A 27,001-nucleotide genomic window follows, 5' to 3' on the forward strand; every position below is an offset into this window, starting at 1 on the left:
CTCCTGACATATGGTTGTCAAGCCTCTGCTTAAAGACCTCCAAAGAAGGAGATTCCACCACACTCCTTGGCAGCAAATTCCACTGTCGAACAGCTCTTACTGTCAGGAAGTTCTTCCTAATGTTTAGGTGGAATCTTCTTTCTTGTAGTTTGGATCCATTGCTCCGTGTCCACTTCTCTGGAGCAGCAGAAAACAACCTTTCTCCCTCCTCTATGTGACATCCTTTTATATATTTGAACATGGCTATCATATCACCCCTTAACCTCCTCTTCTCCAGGCTAAACATGCCCAGCTCCCTTAGCTGTTCCTCATAAGGCATCGTTTCCAGGCCTTTGACCATTTTGGTTGCCCTCCTCTGGACACGTTCTAGTTTGTCAGTGTCCTTCTTGAACTGTGGTGCCATCTCAATCCTGGTCTGGGGCCATCTCAATCCTGACCCCATCATGCCCACTGGGCACAAGGGCTCCTTGACTGAGAAGCACCCCTCAGCTCACTGGGAGCAGCGCCAGTTCTTGCTACCATATAATGAAGAGCAGTTGGCATCACCTCCCCTCCTGTACCAGGTACACTGGAGGAAATGTGTGCAGGCCAAGATCCCAGCTTTGCCAGGTGAAAAGGCATTTATTTCTCTTCTCCCTCTCTTAGTTGTTTGGGGAGGAGCCATAGCTCAGTGATGGAGCACCTGCTTTGCATGCAGAAGGTCCCAAGTCCTCGCTAGTATCTCTAGGTAGGGTTGGGAATGTCTCCTGACCCCCTCCTGAAACCCTGGAGGTTACTGCCAATCAGCATCAACGATAATGAGCTAGATGGACCAACAATCTGACTCCGGATAAGGCAGATTCCTGTTTGTGAGTAATGCCCAATTGGATTGTGACTTCTGTGGGCTTATTGGGACTGAACTTTCAGAGCAGCCAAAGCTGTGTTAGTGTATGTGGTAGCGCAAGCAGCAGTGGAGATGCTTCGAGCACCTTAAAACAGCCTTCCCAAACCTGGTGCTGAACTGCCCAACTTGCAGCAGCAGCGGCAGGCATAGCTGATAGTCAGCAATGATAATGGGAGTTGCCGTTCTAAATACCAAAAGAGCAGGCTGGGAAAGAGTTTTTATTATATAGTAAATCAGATAAAGTGGACTCCAGTCCACAAAATCTTATTCATAATAAATGTGGAATAATCTTTATGCTGAGACGAGGTACTGTGTTTGCTTATCAGAGTGAATCTACACCATAAATCTAGGATTCACAGAAGAAGTAAGAGGAAAATTTGTGGGTAAAACTTCCTAAAGCAAAACCCACACTGCACGCATACATACTGCCAGCTCCCAGGTGGTTCTCAGAAATAATTATTTATGCTGGATGCCTATAGAACATATAGGTCTGCTGGCCGGGTCAAGGAATACGCTGCTGCCTCCGCTCTACACAGAGAATGAGCAGGGATTGCAAAGAAAACTGCCAGTAGCACAGCAGCTATAAAGGTAAAGGTAAAGGTACCCCTGCCCGTACGGGCCAGTCTTGACAGACTCTGGGGTTGTGCGCCCATCTCACTTAAGAGGCCAGGGGCCAGCGCTGTCCGGAGACACTTCTGGGTCACGTGGCCAGCGTGACATCGCTGCTCTGGCCAGAGCCAGAGCCAGAGCCAGAGCCGCACACGGAAACGCCGTTTACCTTCCCGCCGGTAAGCGGTCCCTATTTATCTACTTGCACCCGGAGGTGCTTTCGAACTGCTAGGTTGGCAGGCGCTGGGACCGAGCAGCGGGAGCGCACCCCGCCGCAGGGATTCGAACCGCCGACCTTTCGATCGGCAAGTCCTAGGCGCTGAGGCTTTAACCCACAGCGCCACCTGCGTCCCACAACACAGCAGCTATAGAAGCAACCCAAACAATGTGTTTAGGGGCACTAGTGAAGCAGTCAGGTGTGCTCCAGAGGAATCCCTTAGCAGGATCCCTTGCAATGTCAGACAGGATGCTCATACTGGAACCCTCTACTCCCTGTGCGGAAGGTGTTTGTGTGTTTCCCTGTAATGGCACCTCTCTCCCCTCTGCCACCCCCCTCCACATTTGAAACTCCAAATGGCAAACTAGTCTGGCCGGGCCTGGCAAACATGGGCTGGTGCTGCCACCTGGTGCCTGCCAGTCTCCCAACAGCTGTGCCCTTAGGTTTTCAAGCTAACTGACAAAAGCAGGAGCCTGCTTTGTGACATTCTTTCCAAATGGAGCTTGTGTAGAAATTCCAGTATGTGCTGCTGTCCTCCGTGACCAGTCTTTGGCAATGTTTGTTTTGTTATAAATTTGGAAAACCAATAATTTTTTTTGGAAAAAAGAGAGAGAGAGAGAGAGCGATGTTTCTGGGCCACCTTGAGCAAGCTAAATGGATAGCTCAGGGTTCTAGGTTCAAGCCCCATATTGGACAAAGGTTTCCTGCATTGCAGGGGTTCCTTCCAACTCTACTATTCTATGGCTCTAAGCAACCCCCTCAACTACATCTTGGTACCTGAGCTTCAGATGAGCATGAAGTTTAGAACTGCATATTCAGGCCATTGCCAGACGCCCAAATGACTGTTAATGGCTGGGCGCTAAAACATGTGCATGTTGGGGGCAAGATACAGAACTGGGGTGGGTAGGATAGATCTGGTCCTTACAAAGAAGCATTTCCCCCCCAAAGAGTTGGAAGGAGGAGTGCAGAGGAGACACAGCTGAGATACTCACTGCAAATGTTCCTGTAGATAGAATTCTAACAGAAAACTCCTTGTGATAGACGGAGCTGTTTTTGATGGAAATGCTGATGGGTCAGTTGCCTGGTCACAGCTGCACCTCTCTGCATATGTGGGCCCCTTGGCTGGTCTCCTGCTGCAGCTTTTCCGTTGCAGACTGGGGGGGGGGGGGGAGGACCGAGGCAGGCAGCATAGACTGATTGTGAACTGCAGGAAAGCCACCTCCTCCTCCTGCCCCAGGACATTTTGTAGGTTGAACCAAAGGAGAAGCCCACTGCACCTGCAAATTCCATGTACAGGAGTGGCCATTGACTCTCACTTCAACATGAGTAATGGGGTGGCACAACACCCTCTAATGTACATGGGTGGCAGGAGGCCCTTTTAGGAGGTGCCTGTAGCACACATGGCTCATATTTTCAATGGATGGGAATGGCCTAAGGCACTGGTTTTCAACTGCTGGGTCAGGACCCAGTAGTGGGTCAAGGCCTGATCCAAGTTGGATCGCTACAGAGGCACTACCATCATGCAAATATATGGTAAATGATTAAGAGATGGGTCCCCAAATGGATGTGTGGGTTAAAAGTAGGACCTGGGTCTGGAAAGGTTGGAGATAATGTGGCCTAAGGGGTTCAGGAAGAATGGATGTGTGTTTTTGTTTATGTGTGTGTGTGTGTGTGTGTGTGTGTTAGAGAGAGAATGAGAGAGATGGCTGCCACCTAACTTCTGCTGCCTGAGGCAAATGTCTCTCCCTGCCTAATGCTTAGGCCGATGTCATCTGCACAGCTATTGAAAAGGCAGGGGACTCTCCTGCTTTGCATCAGGTTAGAACAGAAGCTGCCTTCTGCTGAGCCAGACTACCAGTCAACCTAGCTCAGTACTGTCTATGCTGGCTGGCAGCATCTCTCCAGAGTTTCAGATGGGATTTTCTCCCAGCTGCAGATGCCAGAGATTGAACCTGGGACCTTCTGAATGCAAAGTATGTACTCTACTACTGAGCTACAGCCCTTTCTGAAGACTTCTGACACTTCCGACACTTCTGAGTGCAATATACTAACTTGGAAATAGGCACATTTACATGAACAACTGGGGCTTCAAAAGTGTGGAGGGTGAAAAGCCAAGCTAGGCCCACTGCACCTTCCTTCTGGTCCTCCTACCTGCTCTATCAACAGACGTCCTTCCTATCAGCCTTGCTAGCCAGATGGAGACTCCACATTCAGAGCCAGTCTACCTCTGAATGACAGCTTCCAGGGACAAACAACAAGGGATGCCTCTGGTCCTTATGCCCTGTTTGCAAACTTCTCAAGTGATATTTGCCTGGCTGCTGCAGGGAACAGTATACAGATGAGGCGGGGTCTGAGTACCACAGCATCAAAACATTCATGAACCAAAAAGAAGGTCCTAGGAAATTCATTTCCTTCCCCCCTTCCCTGTCAAAGAGAGAAGATGCCTCCTTTGTTCCCATGATGCCAGTATCGTCTCCTCTGGCCTTTAACCCTCACAGCCAATGAATGACCCAGCCAGCCATCCAGCCACTTCTTCTTCAGTTCCCTTCCAGCTACAAACTCCCAGCTCAACCTTCATCTTAAAGAGGTGCACAATTTAAAACATGCTTTCTCTGACCTCCAGTGCTGGGGTGAGCCCCAGGCCACCCTGCGATGCACAATGGAATGGGGTATATCTATGTAGCATTCAGCAAGGCTCTCTGATGGCTGGCAGGGAGGAAACCCTTTTACCACACCTTCCAGAGTGGCACTGGTTCCAACTTAAAGGTAAAGGTAAAGGACCCCTGACAGTTAAGTCCATTCGCGAACGACTCTGGGGTTGCGGCGCTCATCTTGCTTTACTGGCCGAGGGAGCCGACGTTTGTCTGCACACAGTTTTTCCGGGTCATGTGGCCAGCATGACTAAGCCGCTTCTGAAGAAACCAGAGCAGCGCATGGAAACACCGTTTACCTTCCTGCCGGAGCGGTACCTATTTATCTACTTACACTGGTGTGCTTTCAAACTGCTAGGTTGGCAGGAGCTGGGACCAAACAACGGGAGCTCACTTCGTTGCAGGGATTTGAACCGTGACCTTCCGATCGGCAAGCCCTAGGCTCAATGGTTTAGACCACAGCGCTACCCGCGTCCCTCCAGCCTCCAATTTAGAGCTCCTAAAAATCCACCTTAAATGTAAAAGATCGCCTCATGTATACACAAACTGAGTGAGGTAACAAACCATGTGCTATGATTAGGGAGGCTGCAGTGGCCCTATGGTTTCCATTGGCAGACTCTCCCACTAAGTTCATACAGAAGCTTTTAGATGTGTGAAACAAAGGGTTGGTGTTCAGCTGAGGGCCACTAGAGGTCAGCCTGGGTATACATTTTGCCCAGGAGTCCCTAGCCCCGGTCTCAGACATTCTCCCCTTGTAAGCCGGCCTCTGCTTCCCTGACTCCAGATCCATCCTTCTCCAGGACATTTTCAACAAAACTTATGCTGGAAATGCTGGCCTTCTATACATACGCTGGAATGCCTTAAAACTTTACCTTATTTTTCTGCAAAGTTTTGAACATTCATATAAACGTAGCCTTTTGTAACAAGGTGTGGGGCAGTAAAATGCAGATGGCAGGCAAATTTTAAAATGAGCAAGGGCAATCCCTGCTTGCAGAGGAACAACTAGGAATGTACACTCTGAACACACCCAATTGCAACAATAAATTTACCTGCCCCATCACTGATATCAGGTGTGGGGGAGGTAGGGGAAACAAGGACCCTTGGTAGGCCTAATTTGGCCCCATGCCCAATTGTTCAGGTATTTGGGGTGTGGTGCCATCAGCACGACACCTTCTCTCCTTTCTGTATCATTGCAGGGAGTCTCTTGAAGTCAGTGCTTGGCTTCCTTGCTGGGCAAAGGAAGGGAGTGTAAATAACATGGAGAATTCACAAACCATGAATTGCAAATTATAAGCTAGGCACATTATGTTATCCAGAGCTTCTTAAAGTTTGGTTTATATATTCAAACAAGAGCATTAACAAAAGGAGATGAATATTCAAATTTTTGTGTACTTGTCACCATCCTGCTTCTAACCAGGAAGGGGAATAGGTGGTTCCCAGAGCAGGTTGCCTTAATGCAAACTTGGTATTTGCTATATATAGAGGAAGGAGCAATGTATTGGATGGGGATTATTGGTCTAATGTGTACACTAAGCAAAGAGGGCAGGATAAAGGTGTGATTTGTTCTCTCACCTTGTCATAGTTAAAGCAAGTTCCATGGGGTGCATTTCTCAAGGGGTGGGCAAAGTTTCAGAGATAGATACATCCATTGAGCAAGCAAACTGCTTGCTAAAATATCTCTGAGGTTTCTCTGCAGGGATGGGAAGTGATGTCACTGATCAGAGGTGCCAACTTGAATAAAATATTGGGGGGCAGGCAAGCCCCGCCCTGCATAATAGATCACATGATGTAGTGCACACACACCATTTGAATGGCAACGCTAATGAACTTTTGATGGGCCCAGCCTCCTCTAATATTTTTGGAGGGGCGAAGACCCTTTAGCCCCTAGGAGTTGGCTCATATGTCACTGATGGAGTCATTAGTGAATCATTATAAATACAGTATTTGGCAATGGTAACAAGGGTGCAGAAGACTCCATCCCCAAAGTGGAAACTGGCCCTTGCCTATTCTTTAAGAGAGGCAACCCTGCCCCTGAAGCTAATAACAAACCCACTTTTATATACAAGAAACAGGGGATGACTTATTAAACCTGGATCCAAAATAATGTGTGTGCTTTCTGAGAATTCGATGTGCCATCAAAACCGAACTGTCCTAAGCAAGAGAATGTCACCGTCTCAAAAATAATAAGGGATCATTTCCCCAGGTGGCTGCAGCCTCAAAACAAAGATTCCTTTCTATGCTCCAAATGTGGCCAGTTCTCTGCATCCTCTTTTGCTCATCTTCCATCCATGCTTGGGCCCCACATCATCCCTCTAATCCACATAGATGGGGCGGCCCACTTGCTGGGTCCTTTGCTGCTTGAAGTGAACAGATTAAGGGGGCTGAAAAGCCTTGGCTGGATTTCCTAAGCGGGGTGGGGGGGGGGAGTGCTGTCTGGGCACCAGATGGCACGCAGCACAGCATTTGCGTTACCCTATCCACCTCAACTTGCTTCCTACCCACAAGCTGCTCTAGTGTCAATAGCAGGTGAAGTGAGCAGCCCAGGGAGGGCTGTGTGTGCGCCCCATTGCAGACCAGCCAGGTGGGGCTCATGTGAGCCACAAACTCTGTGACCTGATACCTCCTGAGACCATCTGTCCAGGATCAGCAACTAAACTCAAATATGAGCGATCATTAGGGTTCAACTGGAAGAAGCCAAACTAGTCTCCTTGTAGAGGGGGCCCTGGGGACCTGAGAGCTGACGGAGAGGGGCAGAGTGCCAGGGGTCAAGCCACAGACACAGCAATGCCTCCTCCCAAATGCCTATCCATTTAAAGTTTACAAAACCAAGCCTCACCCTAGAAGTCAAAGTAGGACAAGATATTTAAAGTGCATAACTGGAAAGATGGTAGCTCTTGAGGAAAAACTATAATGCACAGCTTTTGGCTGGTGAGCCTATGCTAATTCTCAAGAGCCAAACAGCTTTGGATCTCTAGGGGTGTATGTGCCTTAGCTGATTTCTTCCCGGTGCCCACCCCCCAATTGCTGAGGCTCTTTCAGAGCCCCTATAAATTCACTCACAAATTGTGCCAACTGAATTTGAGGGAGGGCCATGGCTCACTGAAAGCGTATCTGCTTTCCATTCAGAAGGTCCTGGTTCAGTCCTCAAGGAGAGACCCCTGCCTGAACTCCTGGAGAGCCACTGCCTGTCAGTGTAGATATAATTGAGCTAGAGGGACTTGCAGTCTGACTTTGTATATGGCAGCTCCTGATATTCCTTAGAGTTGCATTCAAATTGTGTAGGAAGGGTGACATGCACTCTGGAAGTAATCCAAAGTAGATGTGGGCTTAGTGGAAACACAATTTCTTAGTGGAAACACACACACACATGCATACAACTCATCATTAAGGTGCTGGGCTGTACAATGAAGTGGCTAAGTTTGCTGGAGTTTGCTGAATTTGTCAGGGTGGTTAAAACAAAAAGGGATTGTGAGACTATCCAAAAGAGAACACAATAGAACTTGGGGACATCCAGTGAAGCAGAGCGTTGGCTATCAGTGACTACTAACCACAATGGCTAAGCTGTACCACCAATGATACCAAATAGTATGGGAAACAGCCTTACTAGAAAAATTAACCAATAAACTGAAACTGACACGGGGAGAAGAAGACGCCTTTACCCTGGAATGCTCCCCTTTATCACATACACAGCCCAACAAGCCAATGACAATAACCCACCAACAGCATACAAATCAATATGGCTAACCTGATCCAAAACACACACACACCCCACTCACACATGAAAACAAAGATCACCACAGCCAATCACAAACAAACAACCAAACCATAGGCCAACCCCAACCTCTCTCACCACCAAAGAAACACAAATGAACAGCAGAGAACCGGCACGAGCAACGCTGACACGAAACCCTACATACATTAAGCAAAATAGAAACATTGCCACCCAACCCCACCCCACCCATCTTCCCCCCCTCCACCCCTTCCCCCCCCCTCACTAATGTCTCAACAAATGAAACTGATTTGTAAAAATGTTACATGGAAAAAATATGAGAGACATTATATATACTTCTGTAAAACAAGAAAATCTTTAATAAATAAAATAAAATAAACACTGTTGCTGGAAACTGCAGGTGGGGAGAGCGCTGTTGTGCTCAGATCCTGCTTTTAGGCTTCCCAAGGGCAGGATGCTGGACTAGATGTTTTTATATTCTTAATATTTCCTCTTCTTCCTCCTCCTCCTGGCTTTGAAAGACTACTCTGAAGCTGCTTTGAATTCAGTGGTGGCACCGACCATGACAACACCCCCTTGCCATGCCCCTTCTAACAACAAAAAATAACATTTGAACAATGCAGAGATTTATGATTCAATACCAAGCCTGCCTTTTTCTCAATACCCCACCAGCACCAGGACCCCACCAGCACCACTGCTTTGGCCAACAACCTGCCTGATGAACAGTTCTGGGGAATTCAAAGCTTGCTCACTATTTTGTGGCATTTTTGTTGGTCCTAATAATGCGACTTTGGATTCTTTTTTAAATGAAAGTGGTAGTGTAACCCTTAAGGATGCATGCTAATGCCACCTGCCCTCTTCCTCTGCTCAACTTCTTCGGTGGGTTTCTCTTGCGGGGGGGGGGGGAGTTTTTCTTTGGCCTACCAAGGATTGACAAATAGCACCAGGAGACAAGGATATTGATGCCTCTGCTCTGAAATATGTGGTACTGCTTTGCCCCAGCCTGCTTCTGCTCTGTAGGTTTGGATGGGATTTTGAAAGGAAATACTGAGCTAAATAGTGATGTATGGAAGCGAGAGCTGGACCATAAAGAAGGCTTATCGCTGAAGAATGGATGCTTTTGAATTATGGTGCTGGAGGAGACTCTTGAGAGTCCCATGGACTGCAAGAAGATCAAACCTATCCATTCTTAAGGAAATCAGCCCTGAGTGCTCACTGGAAGGACAGATCCTGAAGCTGAGGCAACAATACTTTGGCCACCTCATGAGAAGAGAAGACTCCCTGGAAAAGACCCTGATGTTGAGAAAGATTGAGGGCACAAGGTGATGACGGAGGACGAGATGGTTGGACAGTGTTCTCGAAGCTACCAGCATGAATTTGACCAAACTGTGGGAGGCAGTGGAAGACAGGAGTGCCTGGAGTGCTCTAGTCCATGAGGTCACGAAGAGTGGGACATGACTAAACGACTAAACAACAACACTGAGCTAAAAGGGTTAAAAACAACTTGATAGTGCTTTAAGGAGCTAGCTAGCGTAGCACCCCCTGCTAGTTACTTAAGGGAAAGTAACCCAAGGCTGGAGAGCCTCAGTTATGTTTTGCATGATCCGCTCCACTCTCCTCTAGGGAACGAACATCCTTTGCTTGGCAGCTACACGACATCGTCAACTAAAGGTTGCTTTCGCTGTGCTCCCTCCGTTTCCCCCCTCCAATTGCAGAAAATCCTGCTTTTTGAAAGCAGTACATTCCACGTGGATCGCCTCGGCGCCGAGCTAGTCTTCCGGCTTTTAAAAGCAGTGAGGTCCTTGGGCGTGGAAACCTCTTTCCGGGCTAAGCAGTTATAGCCAGGTGGTGGTGTTTTAAATCAACCTTTTAACATGTGCTTGTGTTTATTACTGTTTTAAAATATTAAATTATTTGCACAAAATGGCTCAAACGAAAAAGCATTTTAGTGCAAAGTTAACAACTGATTTTTACACACACACCCTATGCTGCCTTTTGGTCCTTCTGATTGGTGCCAACACTGTGTTAATTCCCCCCCGCGGAGTCTTCTAATTTCTTCTGCTTTCTAACATCGAACTAGTAGCACTGGAATTATGGTGGTGGTGGTGGGGGGGAGCATTTCAGTGCAAATTGCCAAAATAATGTATAGAAATGGATGAAAAGTGACTTTAAAACATGAGATGCGGAGGTGAGTTTCCTTTCCGCGCCCACCCAGCAAGGTGACACGCAGTAGGGCAGATGGGGTACACCGGGATGAACACGTAGGGTACACGTCGGGATTTTTTGTTAGGGCGGCAGGACTTTTGTTAGGAGGGAGGGCAGAACCGATGTGATTGGAACGTTAGTTAATTATTTCTATTGTTTTACTTCATGGGGAGGGGGCGGCAACTGCCCCCTGCCCCCCCCCCCGCTACGCCCATGAGTCTATTGCAAATCTGCACGCAGCTTCCAGCGGAAAAGCAACGAACTGGGATAAGACCCGGGAGCCCCGGGAGTCTGGAAACCCCCTTCGAAAGCCAACCCGGGAGCGCATGGTCTGCCTGCGCAGCGCTCAGCGCGCGCGAAGCTTTTGTCCTAGGTGCACAAGGGGGCAGGGGCGAGAGCTGCTCCAATGCCCTCAGCTGTGAGGCTTTGGCATAGGCACGATTAATTGGTCGATTTCTATCATATTCTTCCTGCTTCTGTAAATTAAATGCAGCTTTTTGTTTTTCTTGGAAGGAAATAATTAATCCCCCACCCTCCTGAGGAGAGGCCATCTGCCCCAGCCTCCTGCCTCTGCCGAGCGTTTGAGCCTCAGCCCTCTGGGGGAGGGGATTAGATCTGGAGACGGAGGCTGCCTCTCGTGGAGCGCCAACACCTTCCGCCCCAGGTCTCAAAAGTGCTTTGCAAACATTCATTTATTCCGCCATGGAAGACCTAGCAGGGTTCTGTGTCGGGCGCAGATGGGGAGAGCGAGCGAGCGAGCGAACGAGGCACCATCTCCCCTGCCAGCGATCGTGGCCCAGAGATGCCCAGAGCCCCTTGTCATCATGTGTACCTACTCCATTTCATAGGGGGTTAAAGTTACCACAGCTCCCTTTAGGAAAGGAGGTATCACTGGAACTGGACACCAGAGAGAAACCAAAGAAGAGAATGGCTTTGAAAGGAGACGCCTCTTCTCCTCAGATGACACCTTCTGCCAAAGCCTAGGGAACCTGAGAGATACCAGAGCAGCACAAAAAGCACCGTATTAAAGACCTGCAATAAGTCACCCACTGTTTCCAGCTCTACCTCTTAATCCAAGCTGGGAATCAGTAGCCAGCAAGGGTGGGTCTTAAAGATGGCATCAAACACTCATTGCAATTGGTGCCTGCCTCTTTTCAGAGGTGAGGGAGCTCCAGAGAGTTGGTTCCTCCACAGAAAAGGCATTTCCTTGGATTGCTGCTTACACTTGCTGGGACAGCCACCTCTGATGATCTTAGCAATAGGTTGGGACTATTAGGGGCGAAGGTGTTCCTTCAGATATCCAGCCTCCAAGTTGCACAGAGTTTCGTGTCAGCAAGAACACCTTGAATTTGGCTCAGTAAAAAAGATGGCAGCCAATACAGCTCCTTCAGAACTGATAAAATATGGTTGTGGTAGGCTACTCCGTACAGAACTCCAGCCATCATGTTCTGTATAACCTGCAGCTTCCCAACAAGAACAGGTAAAAGGCACTCCTAGCCATTAAAGACAGTTATGCCTTCATTGATAACAATGGTGCTATTGGAGGAGGAAGATGCTAAAGACGACGGTGGTTATTCAGCTGCAGTTGTTCTTGGAGGGACCAGTGCAGGTTTTGGGTTCTTGAACTTTGCTGTACATTGTTTGGACTCCCTGTGGCATTGAGCTTGGACCATTGCCTAATCTTGTCTCTGGACTATGTTCTGGACTGATTTCCTGTGGCCTTTTCTTTCTCTGCCCTACCCATTTCTACCTTCTGGGTTGATCCTGGTGCATAGAGATTGACAAGATGTGGTATTGTTTAAGGGCTGTTGCTGGGGTCAAGATGCTTAATTTTGGAAATGTGTGATTTTTACTTTCATCTGGTTTCTTCTTCTTTAACATCAAACAAATCCATTGATAAGTCTTTTCATTAATATGTGATTTAACGAGCATATTGTTTATATGACTATTTAAATTTTGTTATACCTTGTAATTGTTAGTGAATTATCTTATGAAAACTTCCTGATGTGTGAGCTGCTTTGAGCATGGCTTAACATGGAAAAGCAGCTCATAAATAAACAATAGTGATGACGGCGACAGTGTCATGCTTTTTCTTGATAGGCTGGGAAGGACTTGGTTGTTGCACACGTCAGCACCAATGTAGGGTGCCGAGTCTACAAAAGGTCTGCTTGAATGGAATGGAACCGACTGCTGGCACTCAATAGCAAAAAAAGGTAGCAGACGAGCTTTTAAATTTGACTCCAGGGAAAAGCTTGCAAGATCTGGGGAGCATTCAGTTCAGGAGATATTGAGCAAAAATGTTCATGATTGTCTAAATGAAGGTTGGGTGGAACTAGGCAATGAAAGAGCACTGTAGGAAGACATGATAGCCATTCAACATTCTATAAGATATATTGTTCTATTCTCAGCCGCATTAGACGGGCAATGTTCCCATCTGAGCACAGCTCCAGGCCCCTCTCTTTTGGACAACCTCACAGACAGGAGTGGGGTTTCCTACAGTGTTTTAGGGACTGTGGTGTTCTCCTAAAGTAGTATGCAACACATCCTCTTCTGGGAATGCCCTTTGCAGCCCAGTCAAGGCACAAGTGAGCACCACCTCTCAGTCTTCAACTTGCTCTGCTGCTATTCTTCAGGGATATCTGGCACTGCCTGTCCTGGACTCAGACCTTTGGCATGCAGAAGAAGAATGAGAAAAAAGATACCTGCCTCCGGAGAGTCATTAGCCCAGAATTGACCAGCTTATCTCTGTTCTCCTCCTGTTAACCACAGAACACTTTGTGTCCAATTATAGTAAATCAAAGATGAGTTTATTAAGGATAGTGGAGACAGTTGAATAGGCAAAGGGGGAAATGGAGCAGTAGCACTGCAACGAAAGATAGAGGAAAGCAGCTCCTTCCTGACCCTTGAGAGCTGCCTTGCCGTATCAGGTCGAGGATGGTCCATTTTGCTAAGGTTGCTGCTTCCAGCAAAGGCCAGCCACAAGATCACGGGAAGCCCCCCAGCAAGGCAAGAAGACCACAGGCCTCCTCCCACTGATTGTTCCCCAGACGTGGCATTTAGATGCAGACTTCTTCTGAACATGGAGGCTCCATTAGCTATTGATAAGACATTGGCTCTCTCAGGAATTTGTCTCTTCCTTTTCAAAAGCCATATGAGGCACAATTCAGACCCTGCCAGAGTCCTGTGGGAGCTGCTTATCTCTGGTCTAATTCTGCACTTTTCCAGTAAGAGGTACAAATGCATTTAGAATACTTTTTGATTTCAAATGTGCTCTTAAAACTATTTTATCCTGATCAATTTTTTTAGTTACAGCTTTTGTGGCTGATAATGGCTTTTATGTTGCTGTTTTTACTGCAGGTGTGCTATTATTGGGATTGTTTTTAGTTTGTCTGACTTACTCTTTTACTTGTAAGCTGCCTTGGGTTTTGTTTCATCATAAAAGGCAGGGGATACCTGTCAAAATAAACACATAAATAAAAATACAAAAAGTGATAATGTTCTGTCTGTTCTGGTATTGCCCATTCCCCTCAGGGCCAGAGATGCTGGTGCAGGAAGGAATGGCTTCCTTCTCTTGACAAAGGTACACAGATGGTCTGGCATGGGGCTACAAGAGTATGTCAAGCAGCAACTCCCATGCAGCTAAAAGCTAGTGGTTATTACCTTGTGACAGTGAACCAACCTTGCAAGTCGTGTGATGAAGTCATACTCCCCTGTGCCCCCCCCCCATTGCAAACCTGCCACAAATAAATTTTTGTGGTCATCCCGCATTTTTTGAGGGAGAAAAACATCTCTGCCATTCTTTACACCACTACTAGAAAGCTTACACACCTGTTCAACTGCACCCCACCCTAGTCATATTTAATCTAGAAGACATAAAGAGTTCCACATGCTAGTTTGTGGGCCGCTGAGATGAGGACAAAGGTCCTGGACATTAAAGCATGGTAAAAGGGACTGCTCTTTCATCCAGAGGCTGCTCCACAAGGGCTGACTAGCTGCTGTTGCTGAAGATATAGGCCGTGGCTGGGGAACAGAATACAGTGGTACCTCATGTTACATATGCTTCAGGTTACATATGCTTCAGGTTACAGACTCCGCTAACCCAGAAAAAGTACCTCAGGTTAAGAACTTTGCTTCAGGAAGAGAACAGAAATCGTGCTCTGGTGGCACGGCAGCAGCAGGAGGCCCCATTAGCTAAAGTGTTGCTTCAGGTTAAGAACAGTTTCAGGTTAAGAACGGACCTCCGGAACAAATTAAGTACTTAACCCAAGGTACCACTGTATGGCCCTTCAAGTCTATCCCTCTGGCCCTCATGTCACATCCCTCACTGGCCCTGCTTCACACCCCAAGTGTTTTGCATGGCTGGAATGTGTCCTTTAATTCTGCAATGCCTCTTGTGCAGAATTTGATTGTTTGATTATTTGATTGTTGTTAGCCGCCCTGAGCCCGGCTTCGGCTGGGGAGGGCGGGATATAAATAAAATTATTTATTATTATTATTATTATTATTATTATTATTATTATTAATTGTGTGCAGAAATGAGCCAACTGTACAAAGGTAACATTTGCATTTGTTGCTCTAGTCACTTTTGCCCCGTCATTCCCGCCACTGGTATATGTGTGGTCACTGGTAGGTTACCAGAGAGGAGTGTGGCCTTCAGGCTGAAAAACGTTTCCCACAGGAAGCAAGGCAATGGAAGAATCAGATGGGACACATGGTATGCGTAGACAGTCTCTCCAGGAGGACTTACGTCTGCCAGACAAGGGGTGGCTTCCCAGAGGTGGGAGGAGGAAGAGGAGGAATGGCGCTCCCCAGGAGTAACAGCTTGTTGGAAAATAACCTTTTTTATCTGGACACTGCCCCACCCTAAAATGGGCTGCTCAGACTGTTCCATGAAAGAATGAGGCTGCCCTACAACCTACAGCTCCTTCAGGGCTGAGCTGCAGATTTTGGAGGCTCTTCAGACTGTTGTCCACAAAAAGTTTTTGCCAATAAATCTGCTAGCTTAAATCCTGCTGCTGTTTTCACCTTGAGAAGAAATGCAAGTTCTCAGTCCGTGATTTCTTTCAAGTTGCCATGGACAACTTTAATATTTCACGGCAAATCTTTTCTGCTCCATAAAGGGGTTGGGGACAGGGGTGCCAACTTGAATAAAATATTGTATGTGTGTGTCAGGTAAGCCCTGCATAATCAATCACAAGACACACCCACCCCATTTTAATGGCAATGCCTATCAACTTTGGGGGCCCCCGGGCCCCTCAAATATTTTGAGGGAGACTGAAGGGAGCTCGACCCCTAGGAGTTCGCTCCTATGACTGGGGAAGTCAAGCCTCTTGGACATACAGAGTCTCCTCTATTGTACTATCTTTGGTACCAGAATTCAACACATTTGATACGCTGGCATTCATCGTTTTTGGCTGCCCCTGTGTCCCCACCCCCACAATCCCCAGAAGGCCTGGGCTGGGCACAGTTTTATTCTGAGGTCATCACAGCTCTCTGCTTATAAACCCCTCTCCCAATGAGTGTCTTATAAATGGTCACTACTAAATCTGTCCAATTCAGTATTGGATCAAAAGTTAAATTCAAATTTGGAAAATCGATTAGGGACCCTGTCTCCTTTGGCAGGAAAGGCCCTCTGATGAGTTATCAATGTCTGCACTTATTCAGTTACAGATAGGTAGCCGTGTTGGTCTGCCATAGTCAAAACAAAATAAAAAAATTCCTTCCAGTAGCACCTTAAAGACCAACTAAGTTAGTTCTTGGTATGAGCTTTCGTGTGCATGCACACTTCTTCAGATACCGTATATTGTGAAAGTGAATTCCATAGTTTAACAATGTGCTGAAAGAAGAACTACTTGCAGTGCATAGTTCTATCAATTTATCCAGTTTCCATTATGTTCTCCTTTGAAAACCAAGCTCTTCAAGTGCCTCATTTAGGCTCAGAGGCTTCTGGCATTAGTATATAAAACAACAATACAGGTCCCTTTTCCACTGTCTATAGCACCTTTGTTTCCCCCTTTGGCTTCTTTGACTGGCTATCATATCTGTTGGAATTAGGGATGCAACACAGCTTGCAGTAAAGAGTTTGCATAGGGTTAAGACAGATAAGAGTAAACCACCTCCAGATCCCTCAACTGGCTCTTTCCCTTTGATCTCTATGCTGACCCATCCTTTGATCTTAAGACTGATATTCTCAAGTTGCATCCTCTCTAACTTCTGCTTCCCCTTCCTCACTTCTCTCGGACCTCAAGCTGCAAGGCCATCTTGGAACTATCTCTTCAGGGAACAAAGGGGAAAACATGGCCATCTTTGTTTTCTTCATCTTAGGTTAGTTTAGAACTAAAAATGTTATATTATCCAAGTTGCGTACTGCTTATAATAAACAATTTATTTTCCATCAACAGATTTCATGTGTTGATTGCAAAAGGAAATCCTACTTTCCAAGCAGATTCACAACTGCGCATCATTTTCAAAAATATCTCACTGCACCTTCACAGTCTAGAACTATCCTGCCCCCATTTTCATCCTCACCCCTTATGGATGGTTTCTTCCAAACTGGATACTCCCCTAGGAGACAGTTTAAAAGCCTTCCTGTCACATTTTTGGTATTGAACACCAGCAGTCTGTTCTATTTCAGTTCAAGTGGAGCTTCTATTCAGTATGTCCCTAAACATTCTCCAGTGCCTAACCAATCAAACTCCTCCTCTTGACACTACCATTCTCATCTGCACATTAAGACCCTTAGCTCCACCTGTTTAGCTGATCCAGAGTGTGGAAGAGGTAGCTTTTCTGAAAAAAACAGCTTGAACATGATGGATTCAAATTTCCTACCTAGCAACCTAAATTTTGTTTCCAAGGCTGCATAACTGCATTTCCCTATGTTGTTGGCACCAAAACTGCCAAGACTCCTCCCCAGCACTACCCAGATGAAGTGTGAGATCTGCTTTCCTTGCACTAGGCAGGCAACCTGCCACATACATCTTCCATACTGGATTAGCAGTCTGATATCTGACAATAAAAATGGTTCCTTCCATCTCAGCTTCTGATAAATTCACTTTGGTTAAATAAACTAAAGGGCAATATCTCAAAAATGCATGGCCCAACAAAGGTATTATGCTATTATTGATTTTGGGAAATGCATTTGAGTTAAACCACACAGTTGTGTGCAACTCTAAAGTTTTGACGAAAGCCTATTGGACCACTTTCAATGGATAGTTGCTAAACCTGTATGAAAATTGGTGAGAATTCTATCCAGAGAAGCCCTCTGATCTGGACAATATAATTCCCTGTCACAACTGTGTTGCATGTAGTGAGATGCTCCTGTTCCTGTAGCAAAAGGGGAAAAAGAAAGAGGAAGGGAACTGAGAGGACTAACATCCCATACGGGCAGCCTAGGCATATGGTGAGGAAGTGCCAAGAAGGGTCCAGTTTCACTGGAGGGCAGTTTTACTTCATTTCACCAAGTCCCATTTTGAGAAGTCTGAGATGTTTGTGTGAATATAATCAAGGCAATTTGGTGGCCCAAATTCTGTTTTGCTCTTGTTTATTTTCAGGTTTAGGGAAGCTTTTTGATCAAAAGACTTCAACCAGCTTATGACTGATTGTGAGGAGATATTTGGTGTGGACCCTCTTTGCAAGCTAGGTAAAGGTAAAGGGACCCCTGACCATTAGGTCCAGTCGTGACCGACTCTGTGGCGCTCATCTCGCTTTATTGGCCGAGGGAGCCGGCCTAAGGCTTCCGGGTCATGTGGCCAGCATGACTAAGCCGCTTCTGGCGAACCAGAGCAGTGCACGGAAATGCCATTTACCTTCCCGCCGGAGCGGTACCTATTTATCTACTTGCACTTTAACATGCTTTCGAACTTCTAGGTTGGCAGGAGCAGGGACCGAGCAACGGGAGCTCACCCCATCGCGGGGATTTGAACCGCCAACCTTCTGATCGGCAAGCCCTAGGCTCTGTGGTTTAACTGACAGCGCCACCCACGTCCTAGGTGGGTTCTAATCCATGCCTATGGACTATAGTGTCCCTGTATCCACTGAGCTCCCAGGAACAATGCTGATTACTTGCCAAATGCCCTACATGGGGTATCTGTGGGCTCCATTACACAAATCATCTAATAACAGTGGAGCTCCCTATGCTTCACTTTCACACAGATCCTGAGGTCTTCTGTTCTGAAGAAACTTCCTAAGGAAGTGACCCACTCAGATTTAGGATTGCTGGGGCAGCCACACTAAAGCTGTTTGGTGCAGAGGGTGTGAAGAAGAAACAAGAAAGCAGAACTTGGGATATATTCTGATGACTTACCAATAGCAGGAGCACTGAATGCTAAATGTAGCTGAAGAGACTCACTTGGCAGGGACAAGAAGGCTGAGCTGGAATGGAGCCACACATGTGATTCTCCCTTCCTTTGTTTTGGTCCCTGAAAGGTTTATCCATCAATAGCAAAGTGTTCGCCAAAAAGCTGTACTCCTTGGTAATAAATTTTCCTTTCACCCTCCATAAAAAATAGTGTTTCAGTCCTCCTTGTACCCCAAAATATTCTTTTTTTATTGCAAACTGACAAGAACTGAGGTGGATGCTGGCTCTTCTTTTGGTTGGCTGAGGGGATCCCTGCAGTTCTTGTGCCACAAAGGAGATTCAAACATTGCCTAACAGATGATGGAACCCCTCCATGTTGCCTCCGTTTATAAAAGTTTGTGATTTATCCACATCAATAATATTGGGGTAGTTCCCCCTTGAACAGAGGAGTTGGAGAAGAGAAATCACAGATACTGGACACAGAGATCAACAGAGGGTAATAATCAACAGGTTTTTTGAGGGAGCAACCTATAGGGACAACCCAACTAGATGGGCAGGGTATAAATAATAAAATTATTAATAATAATAATAATAATAATAATAAAGCCCATTTGTTAATAAGGTGTCTGGGCAGCCATCAGGGGGAAGTTGTGCTGTTCATTACTTTGCAAGTTAAAAAGACTTTTCCATATTCCTTTTACCATCACTTCCCACGTGGCAAAGAATACAACAACTTAGCACTGGGGAATTCTGATACCCAATAACAGAAGTGCAACCCTGAGGAGAATGCACAGGGTTACGTGCAACACAAAACCAAAACAGGCGATTGTCCTGAGAGTGTTGTCTTGGCTTTATTTTGGACCAGGCTGGGTGTCCCTGGCATTGCAAGGTGTTCTAGGCTTTTCAGTCAAGGCAAGCAGAACTCAATAGCCAGCAGGTGGGCGGCTGTACAGCTGAGCCTCAAACAGCCGCTTCCTGTGTGTAGATATTTGTCCTGGTTACTCCGAAATGCTTGGAGGGGGCACGTGGGACCCTTAAAAAGTATCAGATCCATAAAAACGAACACGGTGTGTGCAAAGCAGGCCCTGCCTGGGGCTGAGAGGGAGCCTGCCAGGCCCAACTCTCCCGCCCTCGGAAGAGAGACGATAGACGGCGCCGCGGTGCTCGGAATGAAGCGCGGCCCTTTTCTTCGATGGGGCTTCCTCCTCGCAAGGTAAACGAGCGAGCCGGCGCCCGATGGAGCCCCTTCGCCAGGCCCTCAGGACCCCGCTCCGTTGCGGCGGCGGGAAACTGTGGCGGGACGGAGCCCAGGAAGCCGAAGGCAACTGAGCCGCAGGCCGAGGCTGCCGCTCGCCAAGAGGCCTGGCCTTGAGGGACATTGAGGCGGCGGATAGAAATACTTGGAATCTCCCGCGCCGGTAGGAGGAGCCCCGCTGGGCTGTGAAAGTGGGCACTGGGCCCCGGTGTGTGGGGCGACTCATAGCCGGGGGGCCTTCGGAGCCTAAGCCAAAGCCAGGACAAAGGGGCCTCATCCGGCCCGCTCAGCGCCCTGTTCTCGCAGTGGCCCGTCAGACGCCTCTGGGAAGCCCGTCACTCGTGGGTGGGGTGTAGGCCTCCCCTTAGTCCCAAACCCCACGGGCCCCAGGTAGGGAGGAAGGGAAGCAGGAGTCTCGGACGGGAGGCACTAATTCATTCATTTCACCCCCTTTAACCACAGGAGAGCGTGTCGCCGCCGCCGCCGCCGCCGCCCATCGGGTGGGCGCGTGTGTGCACCAGGTAGTTATGAGAAACGGTGGACAGGGAATTGTGCTGGGGGACTTCAGGTATCCGGCTAGGGCCTTGCAGGTAAGGCTTTTAAAAAGGTAAGGCGGAGCTCTAAACTCTGGGGAAGGTGGAGCCTTCCTTTCTTGCATGGGGCGATCGACAGCAACCCTTGAAACCGCGCTGACTTTCGCGGGCCCCCTTGGCTGAACTGGCTAGCTAGGGTCGATGGCGTCGGGCGACATCCGGAATATAGGAAGCTGCCTTGTACTGAGTTAGAATCATTGGGTCAGCTAGCTCAGTATTGTCTACACAGACTGGCAGCGCCTCTGCGAGGTAATGGGGCGGACCAGGGTAATACCGTGTCCTGAGCAAGAACAAAATTTGGCAACTCCCCCTCCAAGTATTTCTTATTTTCACAATAATTCATTTTGATACAGCTGCTTTTTAATAGATCTTCTCATAAGATACCTATTATTATTATTATTATTATTATTATTATTATTATTATTATTATGTGCCCCTCAACTTAGTACCCTGTGTGGGGGAACTGCCCTAAATCTGGTGCTTCAGGTACCCGCCCTACCTGGAGATGCTGCCGGGGCTTCCATGTACAAGCCAGATACTCCACCACTGGGCTACTTCTCTTCCTTAGGGCCACAAACTCCCCTGCTCTGCCTTAAAAGGAGGGCAAGCACTGAGCAGCAAGGCAGAGTGAAACTGAGGAGGGAGGCAGGAAGGAGACTTTTGGACTGCCTGGCTCTGTGTCTTTCTTATGGCATGATCTTTGGCATCACTCTGCCTCAGTTTCCTGCTGGGCAAGATGAATAGTGATTCCTTGTCCTGGAGAATGTAGTAGGCAGAAGAGAAAGCACTGGCTATGGTCAAAGGATACTATACAGCCCTCTGACCTCTGGATCTTATTAAAGATCTTATTAAAGATCCAGATGACTTTTTGCTTTTAGAACAGGCTCTTTGCCTAGGCTGAAGTGAGGGCCACTGATGGGGAAATGCTGAATATAGGCAGACTCTGTTGTGGCTTGAAGATGGGGCTCAGCTCAGATGCTGCTTTGCACACCAGATGCATAGGTTGCAGGGCTGAGCCAGGAATTCTGGTGCTGCTGGGAAATGGTGCATGGGTGTTCTTGTGTCCTTGGAGCAAGTGTCTGCCCAGCCCTAAGAAAGGGCAAGCATTTGCAGAATATGTACTTTTCCTCTGGTCTTAGTCAGCAGACAGGCTTGTAAGGCTTGCTTGGGCAGTCCCATCCTAGAACATTGTACTGTGGCTAGAAATGTTTGACCTGAAATACATCTCTAGGGCCAAGTGCCTTTCATTCACTAACTGGTAACACTCAATTAGTGAGTTTGAGGCAGCTCCGTGTGCAGCTTGCCAGGATGCAAGGCATGAAGGCTGGATGTGTCTCAAGGGGTTGGTGGGCAGGGAGACAAGAAACAGCCCATCCAAAGGTTAAGAGTGGCAAGACACTATTAGAAAAATTGTGATGATTGGTCAGGAAAGGATGCGTGGCCATCATGGTGCTGTGAAGAGTGTACTTAATGGCAGAGCAATCCTCGATGCACCAACACATCTCCAGTGTAAGATAAGCTATATTCTAGCTGTTCCTGGCCAGAGGGTGGGATGGAGACAGTATAAATCTTTATTTTTTGCCTATCCTAGAGGTGAATTGGGGACGCGGGTGGCGCTGTGGGTAAAACCTCAGTGCCTAGGACTTGCTGATCGTATGGTCGGTGGTTCGAATCCCCGCAGCGGAGTGAGCTCCCGTCTTTCGGTCCCAGCTCCTGCCCACCTAGCAGTTCGAAAGCACTCTTAAGTGCAAGAAGATAAATAGGTACCGCTTTATAGTGGGAAGGTAAACGGCGTTTCCGTGTGCTGTGCTGGTGCCGGCTCGCCAGAGCAGCTTCGTCACGCTGGCCACGTGACCCGGAAGTGTCTGCGGACAGCGCTGGCTCCCGGCCTCTTAAGTGAGATGAGCGCACAACCCTAGAGTCGGACACGACTGGCCCGTACGGGCAGGGGTACCTTTACCTTTACCTTAGGGGTGAATTTAAGATACATTTGCGTTTCCGGGTGGTGTACACCAAGACTGTGTACACATTACCAGCTTAAAATGCAGCTAGGTTATTTTTTCCCCAATCTGGGTCGAAGCTGGTTTTGGGAAAAGCACTTCAAAATGCCACATGTCAAAGAAAACTACAGGAAACATGCAGGATGGACAGGGACAATGTCTAATGTGTGGACACCACTTCCAAAAGCAGTCGTTGGTGCGCACCAGATGCAGAGTGAACAGGAATATGTACACAACCCTGGTTCTGCGGGTAAGACAAGTGAATGAAGAGAGTTAGGATGCAGGGCAACTTTGTTCATTCCTCTCCCTGCCCTCTACATGTCCATTCCCTCCATTGCCCTCTTGACATACCTCCTTTTTTGCCCTCTACATCAGAACAACAGCAACCAGCAGGGGGTTTCTTTCAGTTGAGGTAAGCAGATATGGTGGGTTAAGCCATTTATGCTGGCTCATGCCCAACTCACCAAGAGATGGGAATATATGCTACCTCTCCCAACTGGAATATCTGGGGGTTGGGATTGCACTGTTAGCTCTTGGATGAGAGGTTCTGCTTCTGTGGCTGGTGCCAGGATACATTTTAAGGATGTTCAGCTGCAGCTGTGCATGTACAGCAGCACACACAATGGGGGCCACTTCAAACATGGGGATCCATTTCTTTAGTTTTTGTAAAAGCATGCAATAGTGGCAATAGTGGGGCTGTTGTGACCATAGCTGTCAACCTTCCCTTTTTTTGCGGGAAATTCCCTTATTCCAGTGCTGTTTCCCACTGCTTCCCGCTGCTATCCTGGATTGTTAGATATCCCGTAGACTGTCCCTGGGACAGGTGAGGCTGCTGATCCCTTATTTTCAAATCTGAAAGTTGACAGCTATGGTTGTGACCCACCTTAGATCAGGCAACATCCTAGCAGTGGTTCCTGACCCACCAGTTGAAGAAGTAGTGGCCTCCAAGGGCACTTTCAATTCTGATTCCAGAATTCATATCTTTAAGAACAAGGGTAAGGCAGACTTCAGACTTGATTGTGTGTGTGTGTGTGTGTGTGTGCACACACGCTGAAACAAACAAAGCAAGCTTGGGGGAGAACCAGTATACTAGTGTATACACACATACACACAAACTCTTACTAGTATACTGGTTCTCCCCCAAGCTTTCTTTGTCTCAGCAATATTATTATTGTATTTTATAAAGCCTTTTTGTTGTTGCTTTTCTTAACTGGTTGGTAGTCAGAAACCCATTGGATCCAGGAGATCTACCTTCAGCCCACCCCTGTGTTAAAATGTACACAGCATTGCAACAGATGTCTCTCACAACCATCCAGGCTCTGATCTAGCTTAGGTTTGGCACAGGGGTCTGCCTGATGATTCGGAGGTAGCTCCTCAGCGCTGTGGGCTTGTGAGCACTGCAGGAGCTGCAGAGTTGCTGGGGGAATCCTTGGGTGTAACTGAATTGCCCCTGTGGGGCAGGGAAGTGCCTTCCAGTGCCCCTCTCCTAGAGCAAAGGGAAGAGAGCCGAGGTGCACCCAGTAGGCAGCTCTTTGCCAGCGATGCCCGTGCATGTTCGCTTGGAGCAATTCCAAGCCCTAGGTCAGCCTGTCCACAAGATCAGAGCCTTTGAGCCAGTCCGGACAGAGGCTGGGCGCCGGGATGACCTCTTGCCCCTGCCTGGCGTGGTAGCGCGGATTTGGTGGCTTAGGAGCGTCCAGGTGAGGAGGGCTGTTGGGTGCGCCTCGGCTTGGGCTGCATTCCTCGGGGTGGTCTTCGCAAGGGCGCGGGAGAGCGGGCGGGCAGGCGGGCGGGCAGGCAGCGCGCGCCCAGCCCCGGGAAGGCACCTGCCCGCGAGCGCACCTGCCCCTGCCTGGCCGGAGGTTAGCGCTGGAGGAGAGCGAGGGAGGCGTCCCCTTCCCTCTCGCCTCCCCCCGCGGCCTGTGTGGGCGGGGATGTGGGAGCCCGCCCCGCTCCTCCCTTCCTTCCTTCCTGCGCGCTCGCTCCCTCGCTGGCTCGCCGGCTGACAGTAGCAGCAGCTGGGCGCAGCGCTAGGCGGGCAGGCGAGCGAGCGAGCAGGAGGGCAGGCGAGCGCGGAGCATCCGACGACGGGGGAAGCTGGCGAGGGCCGGCCAGGGACACGGGCAGCGGCAGAGGCAGGGCGCCCGCCCGCCCGCGGCACCGGCCCCCCTGGATGGCATGTGGCTGGTCACTTCTTGCCTCCTGCTGCTCAACTCCTGGACCAGCCCAGGTAGGCGAGGGCAGCGGCGGCGGCGGCGGCGGCGGCGGCGCCCCGTCGGGTCGGGAACTTTTCTAGCGGCTCCCCAACGCCACTTGCGCCCGGCTCCAGGGAGCTCTTCCTCCCGGTCAGCCCCTCGCACTTTCTGACTCTTTCGCGGTGGAAGCGTCCTTCGGCTTCGGGGAAGAGGGTGATTCCTGACCTGCCAGCGACGGAGGGGGCACCCTACACTGGCGCCCCCCTCCCGTCGCCGGTGCTTGGGCTAGTTCGGACTTGCACTTTGGTCTGCTTTTGACCAGTGTGTAGGTCCTCTTTCCCCAAAGGTGCTTGGTGGGCGTTGTGGAAAACGATCCTAATGTGACCCAGAACTCTAGGGTTTTTTTTGTTTTTGCACGGGGAGTTCTCAGATTTGTCAGAGCTGCTATGCTGCTAGCTCTGTCCCCCCCCCCCCCCATCTTGAGGTGGGGATGGCCTATATTTTGCTTTGCTTTGTGTGTCCCTCCCCCCCACATTCCCCCAAATATGTGTGTGTGTGTGTGCATGTGTGTGTAGGGCACCCCTCCTGCCAGGTTCTCCCAGAAGAAGCATCAACCCTGGGGAATGTTGGTGTTGTCTGTTTTTGGGTTTCTGTTCCGGTGGATGTGAATTTTGGGTTAGCAGGGGCTGTGCCCGGGAGCCTGGCACAGGCTGGGCAGGCAGAGAGCAAGTCTGGATCCCTGAGCTGGCAATTATTGCCATTAACTCTTTGTAGCCTCTGAAATTCATTCATCAGGGAAATTAAAAATAACGCACCCCCGCCTCTCCTCAGCCCATCTCTGCAGAAATGTATTTAATTACGTGAATGTTGAATAGATACCAAGGCAGCATCTCCCTGTGTGTTCAAGCAAGAATTCCAAGGCTTAAAGCTGCCAGCAATACTTTTAGAGCTTTGTTCTTCTGTCCCCAGTTGTCAAAGTCAACGTTGAGCCATATTCTAATCCCATAAGATAGTTCAAACCCTGATATGCCTTTAAAATAACAGCCTCCCCTCTAGGAGTGCTTTAATAAATCTAGCCCAGCAGTTGGAAAGGAATCAGATTTGGAAAAGGGGGGATATGAGCCAATTCAGTTGTCAGGGCAATGCAATTCTTTAAGAAGCAAGGTTCTGTTTGGAACTGGAAGCTGGGGTTTGGGGGTCTTCTGTACAGAAATTGGGCCCCGACTAATGAAGCCATTGTAACCAGAAGGCAATTGGATGTTGCATCGGATGAAATTACAACCCGGTTTAGTGTAATCGATCTGTGTTGCATAAAAGGATGGGCAATTTGCAGCTTCTGCCATCTGTTTGGTGCACAATCCACAAGAACAATCATGCAAGCGCTGCAATTTGGGGGGTGCCTGCCTGCCTGCCTTCCCTTTCACAGGTTCCACTGTGAGATTTTATCCTGTCATGCCTTGTGAGCAAAGCAAAGTGTCTCTCCTTCTTTTGGCTCCAATCAGACAGACTGTTAAGAGAGCAACATACAGAAATTGGGTGGTTGCTGTAGAAAGAATACCTATTTGTTTGTTTTAGCACATTTTAAATGTTTTGTTTGTTTTGGGCAGAATAGTTATGTGAATACCAGTTATTAATCATAAAGTAACTTTTTAATTAAAGCTAGGGCTTGTCTGTTTTTGGGGGGAGCATCCCCCCCAGATCTCTCTGTGTTGAGGTTCTGCTTGTCTCTGTTATCCATGCCAGCATCTGATTTGCCTGCATTTGCATTTTGACTGTGCAAAAGGAAGAGGGGGGAAAACACACACAATGTGTGCTATATTCCCTTTGATTTTTTCACAGGCAAAATAATAATTGTTTGTACTAGATTGATTGATTAGTTTCATTCCCAGTGGTTTGGGAAAGTGTCTTTGGTGGTAGCAGCTGTTCAGTCTTTGAGAAGACCAAATTGAGTCTTCCTCAACAGAATCTCGCACAGCCTCATCCCCTTTTTGGAAGCCATGATTTTTTTTAATGGACCCCTAACTGCTTCTTTGTTAGAAAGTGTTAAAATGGAGCAGTTCTAGAAAGTGAATAACAATACAATAGGTTACATTATATTAGGGTGAGAAATGATATTGCTTAATGCATGAAAAGCCTTTTGGATACTTAATATATTTGGGCATCTAAGCACAACAGTTTAATGGGCTTGTGTTGTAGAAAAGGGCTCTGTTATAACAAAAAAGCAAATAAACATTTGATCCAAGGGAACACTAAAGTTTGAGGAAAAAACCGTCAATGGGTTGGAGCCCATTTCCCAGATTTATATACAGGCGGCTAACAAGTGTATGTGGGTATCTCACTGGGCAGAGAGCTCAGTGTCACTGCTTT

At 48.1% G+C, this 27,001-nt stretch overlaps 1 protein-coding gene across 2 annotated transcripts in view; it reads left to right on the forward strand.

Annotated features, from left to right (window-relative positions):
- Positions 1-24,463: 24,463 nt before the first annotated feature.
- DSCAML1 (DS cell adhesion molecule like 1) overlaps positions 24,464-27,001 on the forward strand; it is a 165,313-nt gene continuing 162,775 nt past the window's right edge. Inside the window, exon 1 of one of the 2 annotated variants that reach the window (XM_079954906.1) lies at positions 24,464-24,669. In XM_079954906.1, coding sequence (XP_079811032.1) covers positions 24,618-24,669 — 52 coding nt within the window. In that variant the 5' untranslated portion in view covers positions 24,464-24,617. The remainder of the gene's footprint in view (positions 24,670-27,001) is intronic. The other variant, XM_079954905.1, reaches the window with a different exon arrangement.

Source organism: Podarcis cretensis, assembly GCF_951804945.1.
Source record: "Podarcis cretensis genome assembly, chromosome: 15".
Classification (NCBI taxonomy): Eukaryota; Metazoa; Chordata; class Lepidosauria; order Squamata; family Lacertidae; genus Podarcis; species Podarcis cretensis.